Genomic DNA, 13,283 nt, shown 5'->3' with positions numbered 1-13,283 from the left:
CACACACTGGACAAAAACCGACCCATCTATAGTACTCAAACTATAGTGTTCCCAGTCAATATTTGGAAAGTTGAAGTCCCCCATGACAACCTCTCTCGCTCTCGCGCTCTCCTTTGCTATCCTACATATCTGGAACTATTTAGAGGCCTGTACAAAACTCCCAACAGGGTGACCTCTCCTTTCCTGTCTCTAACCTCAGCCCATACTCCCTCAGTTGACGAGTCCCCAAGCATCCTTTCTGCAAATCTAATACTGTCCTTGACCAACAATGCCACACCCCCCCCTCTTTTACTATCTTCTCTGTTCTTTTCAAAGTGAGAAGAGGAAAGTTCTTTTCAGAGGGTGGTGGATGCCTGGAACACATTGCCAGCGGAGGTGATAGACGCAGACACGTCAGCGTCTTTTAAGATATATTTGGACAGGTACATGGATGGGCAGGGAGCAAATGGACACAGACCATTAGAAAATAGATGACAGGTTAGACAGAGGATCTTGATCAGCACAGGCTTGGAGGGCCAAAGGGCCTGTTCCTGTGCTGTAGGTTTCTTTGTTCTTACTGAAACCTCTAAATCCCGGACCCTGCAACAACCATTCCTGTCCCTGCTCTATCCATGTCTCCAAAATGGCCACAACGTCGAAGTCCCAGGTACTAACCCATGCTGCAAGTTCACCCACCTTATTCCGGATGCTCCTGGCGTTGAAGTAGACACGCTTCAAACCAACTTCTTGCTTGCTAGTGCCGTCTTGCATCCCTGAAACTTTATTTTGGACCTCCCTACTCTCAACTTTTTCTATACTTGAACTACAATTTTGGTTCCCATCCCCCTGCTGAATTAGTTTTAAACCCACCCGAATAGCCTATAGCGAATTCCACCCCCCCCCCCCCCCCGCCAAGGATATTGGTACCCCTCTGGTTCAGGTGAAGACCATCCTGCTTGTAGAGGTCCCACCTGCCCCAATTATCCAAGAATCTGAAACCCTCCCTCCTGCACCATCCCTGTAGCCACGTGTTCAACTCCTCTCTCTCCCTGTTCTTCACCTCACTAGCACGTGGCATGGGCCACAAACTAGAGACGACAACTCTGTTCGTCCTAGCTCCCTGAATTTCTGCCTTAGATCCCCATCTCTCTTCCTACCTATGTCATTGGTGCCTATGTGGACCATGACTTCGGGCTGATTTCCCCCTCCCCCTTAAGGATCCCAAAAATACGATCAGAGACATCATGAACCCTGGCACCTTTGGAGGCCACACACCAACCGTGAGTCTCTCTTGTCCCCACAGAACCTCCTATCTGTCCCCCTAACTATGGAGTCCCCAGTGACGAATGCTCTGCTCCTCTTCTCCCTTCCCTTCTGAGCAGCAGGGACAGACTCTGTACCAGAGACCTGTGCCCCACTGCTTTCCCCTAGTAAGTGCCCCCCCCCCCCCCCCCCCCCTGCGCCAACAGTATCCAAAACGGTATACTTATTGTTGAGGGGAATGGTCACAGGAGATCCCTGTACTGCCTGCCGGTTCCCTTTCCGGCCCCTGACTGTAACCCATGTGCCTTTTTCTTGTACCTGAGGAGTGACTACCTCCCCGTAACTCCTCTCAATAACTCCCTCTGCCTCCCGAATGATCCGAAGTTCATCCAGCTCCAATTCCCTAACGTGGTTTTCGAGGAGCTGGAGTTGGGTGCACTTCCCGCAGATGTAGTCAGCAGGGACACAGTGGTGACCCTTACCTCCCACGTTCTGCAGGAGGAACATTCAACTGCCCTGACCTCTATTCCCGTTATTCTAAATTCTCAAACATAGTGTAGGGGGAATGGCTTAGATAAGTTCACAGGTCGGCACAACATTGAGAGCCAAAGGGCCTGTTCTGTGCTGTATTGTTCATGTTCTAACATAGGAATGGGGCCCTTCGTCCCATGAAGCTGTGCCAAATATGATGCCAAATTGATCTCCTCCCTTCTGCTTGCCCTTGGTCCATAGCCCTCCATTCCTTGTATATTCATGTGCTTACCTAAAATCTGCTTAAATGTCCTATCTTAGCTGTCTTGACCACCAACCCCTGGTAGCATGTTCCAGGCTCCTACCACTCTGTAAAATCTATTGCCCCTCACATCTCCTTTGAACTTTCCCCTTCTCACCTTAAATGCGTACGCCCTAGTATTAGACACTTCAACTATAGGGGAAAAAATTATGACCGTGAACTCTATCTGTGCATTTTATAATTTTATGAACTTCTATCAAGTCTTCCCTCTGCCTCTGTCGCTCTAGAGAAAACATGCTGATATTTTCCAGCCTCTCCTTTTTATACCTCAGACCCTCTAATCCAAGCAGCATCCTGGTAAACCTCTCCCCACCCTCCCCAAAGTCTCCACATCCTTCCTGTAATGGGGTGACCAGAATTGAACACAGAACCCTAAGTGTGGCCTAACCAAAGTCTTAATAAAGCTGCAGCATGACATCCTGGCTCTTGTGCTCAATTCTCCGATCAATAAAGACAAGCATTGCCATACACCTCCTTTACCATCCTATCTACTTGTGTGGCCACTTTCAGGGAACTATGGACCTGATCCCCAAGATCCCTCTGTACATCGATGTTGTTCACAGGGCCTTATCATTAACTGTACACTTTCCCTTAACATTTGATCTCCCAAAATGCAGCACCTCACACTTGCCCAGATTAAACTCCATCTGCCATTTCTCTGCCCATATCTGCAACTCATTTATATCCTGCTGTATCCTATCACAACCTTCTACACGATCCACAACTCCACTGATTCCAGTATCGTCTGCCGACTTAATGACCCATCCATCTACATTTTCATCTGAGTCATTTATATATAAATCACAAACAGCAGAGGCCCTAGCATGAACTCTGCGGAACACACCACTTGTCACGGACCTCCGGCCAGAAAAGCACCCTTCCAACGCTACCCTCTACCTTCCATGGATGAGCCTGTTCTAAAATCTATGCAGCCAAGTCACAAAGGATCTTGTGCATCCTGATCTTCTGGATGAGCCTACCATGAGGGACCTTGTCAAAAACCTCACTAAAATCCACGTAAACAACATCCACTGTTCTACCCTCATCGATCACCTCTGTCACCCCCCTCAAAATTCAGTCAAGTTAGTTAGACATGACCTGGCCAGCACAAAGCCGTACTAACTGTCCCTAATTACACCATGCTTTCCCAAATGTGTATAAATGTGGAGGAATGGAATTGTGGGAGAAATAGCAGTTTGGATCGGAAATTGGCTTGCTGAAAGAAGACAGAGGGTGGTAGTTGATGGGAGATGTTCATCCTGGAGAGCAGTTACTAGTGGTGTACCGCAAGGGTCGGCGTTGGATCCACTGCTGTTTGTCATTTTTATAAATGACCTGGATGAGGGACTAGAAGGATGGGTTAGTAAATTTGCAGACGACACTAAGGTCGGTGGAGTTGTGGATAGTGAAGAAGGATGCTGTAGGTTGCAGAGAGACGTTGATAAGCTGCAGAGCTGGGCTGAGAGGTGGCAAATGGAGTTTAATGCAGACAAGTGTGAGGTGATGCACTTTGGTAGGAGTAACCAGAAGGCAAAGTGCTGGGCTAATGGTAAGATTCTTAGCAGTGTAGATGAGCAGAGAGATCTCGGTGTCCATGTACGCAGATCCTTGAAAGTTGCCACCCAGGTTGACAGGGCTGTTAAGAAAGCATACAGTGTTTTAGCTTTTATTAATAGAGGGATCGAGTTCCGGAACCAAGAGGTTATGCTGCAGCTGTACAAAACTCTGGTGCGGCCGCACTTGGGAGTATTGCGTACAGTTCTGGTCACCGCATTATAAGAAGGATGTGGAAGTTTTGGAAAGGTTGCAGAGGAGATTTACTAGGATGTTGCCTGGTATGGAGGGAAGGTCTTACGAGGAAAGGCTGAGGGACTTGAGGCTGTTTTCATTAGAGAGAAGAAGGTTGAGGGGTGACTTAATTGAAACATATAAAATAATCAGAGGGTTAGATAGGGTGGATAGGGAGAACCTTTTTCCTAGGATGGTGACGGTGAGCACGACGGGGCATAGCTTTAAATTGAGGGGCGAAAGATATAGGACAGATGTCAGAGGTAGTTTCTTTGCTCAGAGTAGTAAGGGTATGGAACGCTTTGCCTGCAATGGTAGTAGATTCGCCAACTTTAGGTACATTTAAGTCGTCATTGGACAAGCATATGGACGTACATGGAATAGTGTAGGTTAGATGGGCTTGAGATCAGTATGACAGGTCGGCACGACGTCGAGGGCTGAAGGGCCTGTACTGTGCTGTTATGTTCTAATTAAAAATTCTATCCTTAAGAATTCTCTCCAATAGCTTGCCAACCACTGATGTGAGACTTGCAGGTCTGTAGTTTCTTGGATTATCCATTTCCTTTATTGAACAGAGGAACAACATTAGTGAATCGCCAATCTTGCAGGGTCTCTCCATTGGCTAGTGAGGACATAAAAGTCTTGATCAAAGCTCCAGCCATCTCCTCTCTTGCTTCTCCCAATAACCTGGGGTAGATACTGTCGAGCCCTGGGGTCGCATTCACCTTAATGCTCTTCAAGAGACCCAGCACCACTTCTTTCAAAATCCCCCAGCGTATTAGCATGCTCCACATCATTCTCACGATCCTCCATATCCTTCTCTTGGGTGTATACTGACTCAAAGTATTAATTTAGGATCTTGCCCACATCCTCTACCTCCCAAGTACAAGTTCCCTCCTTTATCCTTGAGTGGTCCTACTCCCTCTCAGTTATCCTCTTGTTGTTAATGTATGAATAGAATGCCTTGGCATTGTCTTTTAAAGTGACTTTCCAAGGTCATTTCATGGGCCCTTCTTGTTCCCCTAATTCCTGGCTTGAGTTCCTTCCTGCTTTCTTCTTATTCCTGAGAGGGGCCCATCTGATTTTTAGTTTCACAAAATCTTACATAACAAGAAAGAAATGGTGAAAAGGCATGTCAAATGGTTCCCTACGTGAATGCGTGCGGTGGTTGAAACAAAATAGATTGCAGGTTAATGAGTAGGGTCTTGTAGCCATTGCGGAGACCTGGTGACAAGCCGATCAAAGGTGGGATGTACATGTTCAGGGGTGTGGGACTTTTTGAAAGGAAAAGGGTGAGGTGGTTTTGTTGGTACAACATAAAATAAGGACCAGAACAAGAAGTGGTCTCGATTTGGAAGTTGCCGAATCCGTGTAGGGAAGAAATAAAAAGGGGGAGGTGACACTGATGGGAGTGGTCTATGAGCTCCATAACGGCAACCTGGTGGGACGGGGATTAATCAGGAGGTAATTAATGAGAGCCATGCATTGAGTCGATAGCCAGAGACTTTTCCCCAGGGCAGGATTGACTGCCACGAGGGGTCATAGTTTTAAGGTGTTCGGAGGAAGGTATAGAGGAGACGTCAGAGGGAGGTTCTTCACCCAGAGAGTTGTGAGCGCATGGAATAGTTTGCCAGCGGTAGTCGTGGAAGCAGAGTCATTAGTGACATTTAAGCGACTGCTGGACATGCACATGGACAGCACTGAATTGAGGGGAATGTAGGTTAGGTTATCTTTGGATAAGGATTACTCCACGGCACAGCATCGTGGGCCGAAGGGCCTGTACTGTGCTGTACTTTTCTACGTTCTATGTAACGAGGCCATGTAAGAACAGCACATTGACTGCTGGTGAGTTTTAACCTTCATGTGGATTAGGGAAGTCTGAGGAGGCTGGGGACCAGGTTTCACAGTGACATCAATGATTGCTCTGCATGGTGGGGGTTTAAAAGCACAGTCTCACTGCTAACACTCTTCTCCCATCCAGCCCTCTCCTGAAGGCGGGAGAGTACGACCCAGACGCCTTTGACTCGGATATGTTGGAACGAATTTCCAATCTGGAAAAGATGCTGCAGAAACATGGGAAGAATGGCCTTCCTTTGCTGGGTACTCCCAAAGAGGAGCATCTACAGCTCCTGAAAAAGCTGGAAGAAAGTAGACTTCAAATAGAGGTAACGCAGCTTGGACCCAGGTAGTTAGTGCCAGTTCCAGCCTGGGGTGAACAGCCCAGTGGGGTGCTGGGGGTCTCAAGGTGGAGCCTGGTTTGCAAAAGCAGATGCTGGAGGGAAAAAGAGGGGACAAGGGGATTGGTGAGGGGTGTGTGTGTGTGTGTGTGTTGGCCGGGGTGGGGGTGCTGTGTGCTCCTGATTGCTGTTAAAAGCTCAGTTGTATTCCACACTGAGGTGAAATACCTATTTGTGAGGGTGTGTGTGTGTGTGTCTGTCAAACAGCCAAGTCAGCTTTCCTTGTGTTGAAATAGAAACTGGAGCAGAGGCAGAAGCAGCTGGAAAGAGCAATCAGTTTGCAGGAAACTGCCGCAGAACAGGCCATGAACAATAATCGTTTGGGAGTCTTGCGCAGAGCCTCGGTGGCAAAGCAGAGAAAACAGGCTGTTGTGACCCCGCTGCAGTGTAAGTAATGTGATGGTGGGGTGCCTGGCTGGGGACGAGAGCGTGGTGTGACGGAAACTGGACAGGCGGAGAGCTTGATCACTGTGTTATGGCTCAGTCCCGAACCGAGGTTCTGGGGCCAGGTCTGACTGTGTGTGTGTGTGTGTGTGTCACCGCTTTATACGCCAGGGGCTGGGTCTGACTGTGTGTGTGTGTGTGTGTGTGTGTGTGTCACCGCTTTATACGCCAGGGGCTGGGTCTGACTGTGTGTGTGTGTGTGTGTGTGTGTCACCGCTTTATACGCCAGGGGCTGGGTCTGACTGTGTGTGTGTGTGTGTGTGTCACCGCTTTATACGCCAGGGGCTGGGTCTGACTGTGTGCGTCAGAGCTCCCGCCCCCTCCCCAGTCCCTCGGTCTGCCTGTGTCCCATCTGTTGTTCCAGGTCTGGATAACGGCGAGCTGCTCAAAACAGGCAACGTGCTTGTATTGAAGAGGAAAGAGAAACAGGAAATGAAGGTGTGTGTATATCCTGGTTTGGTGTGTTCCCGCCCAGAGCAGGTGCTAGAGGCTGCATGAACCCAAGGGGAGTTCATGCCGTCTGCTGTTCAAACTGACTCACCCACTTTCACAGCAACTCGAGCTGGGCATAGACCTAGCAGAACCACTTGAATTTGTGGTCACCCTTCCTGAGACTGGCGTTGGCCATGGGCCCTGTTGGAATTTCTTCTATGCATTACTGATCGAAACAGCAGCACCCCTGCTGCCTGATCCTACTGAGAGCATCAAAAGCAGGTCATGGCATGCGCTGCTGACCATGTCTGTTTTGACAAAATTCTAACACCAAGCCTACTCTTGTTTTTCCAGCCTTTGGACTGTTGTCCCACATGTCACTTGCTGCTGTGTACATAGCGCACTTTTTCTTTAAACGAGCTGAGAGTGTCTGCCTCTCAAACCCTTTTTAAGACATGCCTGCCAGAACAATGGCGGATTGACAAGAAATGTCAGCCTGGCTTCCGATGCTCACAGCTCATTAACCAACGTTTATAAAACAGTCTCTGCACCCTCCTCACTAACCACTTTACTAACACAGGCCCCTTCTCGTCCACGCTATCCAGGCCTTTCATTTCAATGCCATCTCCCGTCAGCCACCTCCGTTCATGAATTCACGAGGAACTTGGGGACCGAGCTTAGTGATACAGCCCATTGAGCCAGCCCCCAGTGTACATTACAGGAGCAGGAGCTGAGGAGCAGGAAAGCTGACCTTTTGTGTCTAGACCCTTCTTCAGAAATGGAGGAGGGGAAGGGGAAATTGAAATAAATAGGGAGAAAGAGGGAGGTGGATAGAAGATGGATAAAGGAGAGGAGACAAGCAGGTCAAGGAGGCAGAGTTGGAGCCTGTAAAGGTGAGTGGAGGTGGGGAGTTAGGGAGGGGATAGGTTGGTCCAGAGAGGACGGACAGGTCAAGGAGGTGGGATGGGGCTTCAAGTGGGAGGAGGGGATAGGTGGGAGGACAGGTTAGGGAGGCAAGTCCGAGCTGGTCTGGCTTTGGGATGCGGTTGGGGGAGGGGAGATTTTGAAGCTTGTGAAGTCCACATTGACACCATTGGGCTGCAGGGTTCCCAAGCAACATATGAGTACTGTTCCTGCAACCTTCGGTGGCATCATTGTGGCACTGCAGGAGGCCCAGGATGGACATGCCATCCAAGGAGTGGCGGTGGGGGGGGTAGTTGAAAAGGTTTGCGACCGGAACGTGCAGTTGTTTGTTGCAAACTGTGTAGGTGTTCCACAACAGTGGTCCCCAAGCCTCTGCTCGGTTTCCGTGATGTCGAGGAGGCCACAACGGCAACAGTGCATACAGTATACCACATTAGGAGATGTGCGGGTGAACATCTGCTTGATGTGCAAAGTCTTCTTGGGGCCTGGGATGGGGGTGAGGGAGGAGGTGTGGGGGCAGGTGTAGCACTTGCAGGGAAAAGTGTGGGAGTGGTGGGGAGAGTGGAATGGGCAAGGGAGTTGTGGAGAGAGTGGTCCCTCTGGAAAGCAGATAAGAGTGGGGAGGGAAAAATGTCTTTGGGTTTGGATTGCAGATGGCAGAAGTGTCGGAGGATGATGCATTGGATCTGGAAGTTGGTGGGATGGTATGTGAGGACGAGGGGGTTTCTGTTTTGGTTATTATTCCAGGGTGCGGGTGTCAGGGATGACTCATGGGAAATGCAAAAGACACCGGTCGAGGGCGTTTTCGACCACTGTAGAGGGGAAGTTGCAGACCTTGGAAAAACTATGAGATCTGGGATGTCTGGGAATGCCTTATCTTGGGAGCAGATGCGGCTGAGGCGAAGGAATTGGGAATAGGGGTTGTCAGACCCCCTTTGTCTGTAGGAAGTGGGTGGAATTGAAGGAGAAATTATTAAGGGTGAGGACGAGTTCAGCAAAACAGATGAAGGTGTCAGTGGAGGGAGATTGGTTGGACCTGTGGGACAGAAAGAAGGGGAATGCAGGCGTATAGGGACTGGACGTCCATGGTAAAGATGGGGTGTTGGGGACCAGGGAATTGGAAGTTTTGGAGAAGGTGGAGGGCATGGGTGGTGTCATGGACATAGGCAGGGAGTAAATGGAGTTGAGATAGGTGGAGATGAGTTCGGTGGGACAGGAGCAGGTGCCGACAATGGGTTGACCAGGGCAGTCAGGTTTGTGGATTTTGGGAATGAGATAGAAGCGGGTGGTGCAGGGTTGGGGAATGATGAGGTTGGAGATTCTGGGTGGAAGGTCACCTGAGGTGATGCTGTTATGGATGGTCTGGCAGGTGAGGTCATGATTGAGGAGGCAGTAGGAGGAGGTGTCAGAGAGCTCGTGCCCGGCCTCGGCAATATAGAGGTCAGTGTTTATTCCAAATGTGGTTTGACCAGACCCTTATACAGCCTCAGCAGTACATCTGTTATTGTATTCTAGCCCTCTTCAAATTAATGCTAATATCGCATTTGCCTTCCTAACTGCCAACTGAACCTACGTTGTTAGCCTTAAGAGAATCCCAAGTTAGGACTCCATTTCCCCATTTAGAAAACGGTCTATTCTCCTCCTATTCTTCCTACTGACCTCACACTTTTCCACATTGTAGTCCATCTGCCACTTCTTTGCCCCCTCTCTAAGCCAGTCCAAGTCCTTCTGCAGCCTCCCTACCTCCTCAATGCTACTTGTCCCTCCACCTGTCTTTGTATCATCTACAAACTTAGCAACAATGCCCTCAGTTCCTTCATCCAGGTTAGTAATGTAAAATGTTGTGGTCCCAACACTGACCCTTATGGAACTCCAGTAATCACCTTCTGCCATCCTGAAATAGACCCATTTATCCTGAATTTTTGCCTTGTACTGTTCAGCCAATCCTCTATCCCTAATACAATGGGGTTTTTATCTTATTTAGCAGCCTTTTTTTTGTGTTAACTTGACAAAGGCCTTCTGGAAATCCTAACAGATCACTTTGACTGGTTTCGCTTTGCGAAGATGCTTGTTCCCATCTTGAAGAATTTCAACAGATTTGTCAGGAATGACCTTCCCGTGACAAAGTCTTACCATGCATTCCACAATCTCATCCATCATAATGGACTCTCAAATATGATCAACAACCAAGGTCAGGTTAACTGGGCTAGTTTTCCTATTTTCTGCCTTTCTCCCTTAAACAGGGTGTTACATGAGGTATTTTCCAGCCCTCGGAGACCCTCCCTGACTCCAGTGATTCCTGACAGATCACCACCAATGCCTTCACAATCGCCTGAGCTACGTCCTTCAGAAGTCGAGGGTGTAGTCCATTTAGTCCTGATCATTCAATCCCCTCCAGTCCTTTCAGCTTCCCCAGCACCTTCTCCTTAGTGATGGCCCCTGTGAATCTGACGCAAAGTCTCCATTAGGTTCCCCATTACTACTGCTCCAACCTCATTTTCCCACGGCCCAATGTCCACTTTGTTGCCCCTCCCTTACCTTTTTGTGTATATCAAAGTTTTGAATACTGTGTGCATTTAAGTATGATACCCTCAGCCCTGCACTGACTGCTTTCCTTTTTACAGCTGTCCCCTTATCAACTGTGCCTGCAGTGAGTTTCCCGACCCTTTGTGTACTCTGTCCTATTAATTATTTGTGCAAACTTCAACATCACCTGAGCCCTTTTCCATAATTTTCCATGCAGCCAAATCCTCACACTCAGTAACAGCAGTGTGTACCATCTACAAGATGCAGAAATTCACCAAAGATCCTCAGGAAGCACCTTCCGAACCCCACAGCCACTTCCAGGGCAAGGGACAGCAGATCCATGGGAAAACCCAGCCCCCTGCAAGTTCCCCTCTGAGCCACTCCCCATGTTCTTTCAGTGTCACTGTGTCAAAATCCTGGAATTCCTTTCCCAAGGGGACACTGGGTCAAACTCACGTGACACAAATTGCAGCAGTTCAAGAAGGCAGATCAACCATCACCTCAGGGAGCAATTAGGAACAGGCAATAATTGCTGGGCCCAGCCAGCGACACCCATCTCCCATTCAGTAATAATGAGAGAAACCTTAAAGAGAGAGAGGTGGAGACTGAGTGCTCAGCTCAGAAAATGGGCAGGTGTGCCATGCAATGTTTGCTGAGGGCTGAGTGGTTTAAACTGTCCCCTATCTATGTTTTCAGATTGAGGATCTGGAGAAGATTGGGATGTCATCGAGAACAGTGTCCACTTTCATGAAGGTAAGAGTCTGATCCAGACCTGTGTCGGTGGGGGCGGGGTGCCTCTTGTAGAATTGGTGACCCTTCCCTCGAAATAAACACTGACTGCAGCTACACAGTGAGGTTTAACGTGGAGGTGCCGCTGTTGGACTGGGACGGACTAAGTCAGAAGTTGCATGACACCAGGTTATAATCGAATGGCTTTATGTGAAATCACAAGCGGTGGCTTCACCTGATAAAGGAGCAGTGCTCAGAAAGCTTGTGTTTGCAAATAAACCTGTTGGATTATAACCTGGTGTTGTGCCACTCAGACAGTGTGAATTGGACATTTTGGAGTGAACGGACAAACGTGGCAAGATGCAGTGTAATGTGGATAAATGTGATTATTACCTGAACAGCAATAAATTGGAAAAGGGGCATGAGACCTGTGGGGTCTTGCGCCTCAGTTGTTGAGAGTAAGCTTGCAGGCAAATGGTATGTTGGCCTGCATAGTGCAAGGAGGATTCACAAACAGGAGCAGGGTGAGTTTGCTGCAGCTGGGTAGCATGGTGGCTCAGTGGTCAGCGCTGCTCCCTCACGGCACCAGGGACCCAGGTTTGATTCCACCCTCAGGCGACCGTCTGTGTGGAGTTTGCACGTTCACCCCGTGTCTGAGTGAGCTTTCTCCCGCTGTCCAAAGATGTGCAGGTTAGGGGTGGGTTGGCTGTGGGAAATTACCCATAGTGTTCAGGGATGTGTAGATTAGGTGGGTCGCAGGGTTTGGTTGGTATGGACTTCTTGGGCCAAAGGGCCTGTTTGCACACTGTAGGGATTCTATGAAATTATACAGGGCCTTAGCGAGACTACTGTTGGAGAATTGTGTACAGGTTTAGTCTTGTTGTGTGAGGAAAGATGCTGTTTGCTGTGGAGGGACAGCAGCCAAGCCTTATTGGACTGAGTTCTAGGATGGTGGGAGTGATGTACAAGGAGAGACTAGATCAGTTAGGATTGTATTTGCGGAGTTCAGCAGAATGATGGAGGAGAGAAATTTTAATAGAAAACCTATAAAATGCTAATACAGGATCTTCCCGATCGATTGGAGAGTCCAAAACCGGGGGTCACTGCCCTAAGGCTATGGGATAGGATTGAAATGAGGGAAAATGTCTTTGTCCAGAAAGTGGTGAGCCTGTGGAATTCTCTGCTGAAGGCAAAATGAGGAGATTTTCCCATCAAGCTCTTGGTGCTAAGTGGGGCAGGGAAGCAGGACCAGGGATTGAGTTGGACGGTAAGCCATGATGGTATTGAATAGCAGAGCAGGCTCGAAGGGCCGAATGGGCTTTTCCTACACCGTTGCTATTCTTTTGCTTTCTTTTGAAGTGACCTTGTGAATAAACTGGTATGATCAAAGCAAAACCTATTTTTCTGGGTGTCTTTGGTGAATAACAATTCTTCTGTTGTCTTCACTCTAGGCCAATGTGGTGAGCTGTATGGTGAAGTGAATGCCTGGTGTGGGCGAAGGATCCCAACCTCCTCCAATGCTGATCTTAACATCTTTTACCTTTGCTGTACATTCCAGAGTCTGGTGTGAAAACAGAAGCCTTCAGTGTGTGTCTTCTACCTGTTCCCACACCAAGCACCAAGACTGTAATTATGACAAGGAACTTGTGACTGAGAAAGTGATTAATAACTGTCAAGTGCATCCAGTCTGGAGATTGCTTTGTGCAGGGAATGAGCAGGAGTCATGGGCCCTGCTGTTACTTTTCAGTTTAAACTTTCCTCCAGGCCCTTAGCAATCCACGCTTTACAGCAAGTTTCTCTTTTTTTATATAAGGACATAGAAAGTGGCTGTACATGGAACTGTCTCTATCTTAGCCCATGTGTCACTGCTGTTGCATTTTAACCACTTCTGTATTTTAAATAAAGGGCCAGTGAAATTTGTCTCCACAACTCTGGTAGTCCTGCTGCACCTGTGGTTAGAGATATGCAAACCATGTTCGACTAGATTACCCCTCGTAGTCTCCCTCAGTACACTGCACAATCAGCAAACATTCCCCACTTCCGACCTTGATAGAGGGAAGGTCATTGAAACAGCTGAAGATGGTTGGGCTAAGGACCCTACCCCGAGGAACTCCTGCAGAGATGTCCTTGAGCTGAGATGACTGACCTCCGATAACCACAGCCACCTT

General features: G+C 48.6%; 1 protein-coding gene across 1 annotated transcript in view; it reads left to right on the top strand.

Moving 5' to 3' along the window:
• The window catches only part of LOC132208528 (kinesin-like protein KIF22), a 30,095-nt gene extending 17,051 nt beyond the window's left edge, over positions 1 to 13,044 (top strand). Inside the window, exons 10-14 of the mRNA XM_059644036.1 lie at positions 5,805 to 5,988; positions 6,297 to 6,447; positions 6,869 to 6,942; positions 11,083 to 11,139; positions 12,567 to 13,044. Of these exons, the coding sequence (XP_059500019.1) occupies positions 5,805 to 5,988; positions 6,297 to 6,447; positions 6,869 to 6,942; positions 11,083 to 11,139; positions 12,567 to 12,596 (496 nt within the window). The 3' untranslated portion in view covers positions 12,597 to 13,044. The remainder of the gene's footprint in view (positions 1 to 5,804; positions 5,989 to 6,296; positions 6,448 to 6,868; positions 6,943 to 11,082; positions 11,140 to 12,566) is intronic.
• Positions 13,045 to 13,283: the final 239 nt, after the last annotated feature.

This window comes from Stegostoma tigrinum, unplaced genomic scaffold (genome assembly GCF_030684315.1).
Source record: "Stegostoma tigrinum isolate sSteTig4 unplaced genomic scaffold, sSteTig4.hap1 scaffold_445, whole genome shotgun sequence".
NCBI lineage: Eukaryota > Metazoa > Chordata > Chondrichthyes > Orectolobiformes > Stegostomatidae > Stegostoma > Stegostoma tigrinum.
The sequence above is the reverse complement of the archived record's forward strand: the minus strand, read 5'-3'. Positions and strand labels throughout refer to the sequence as shown.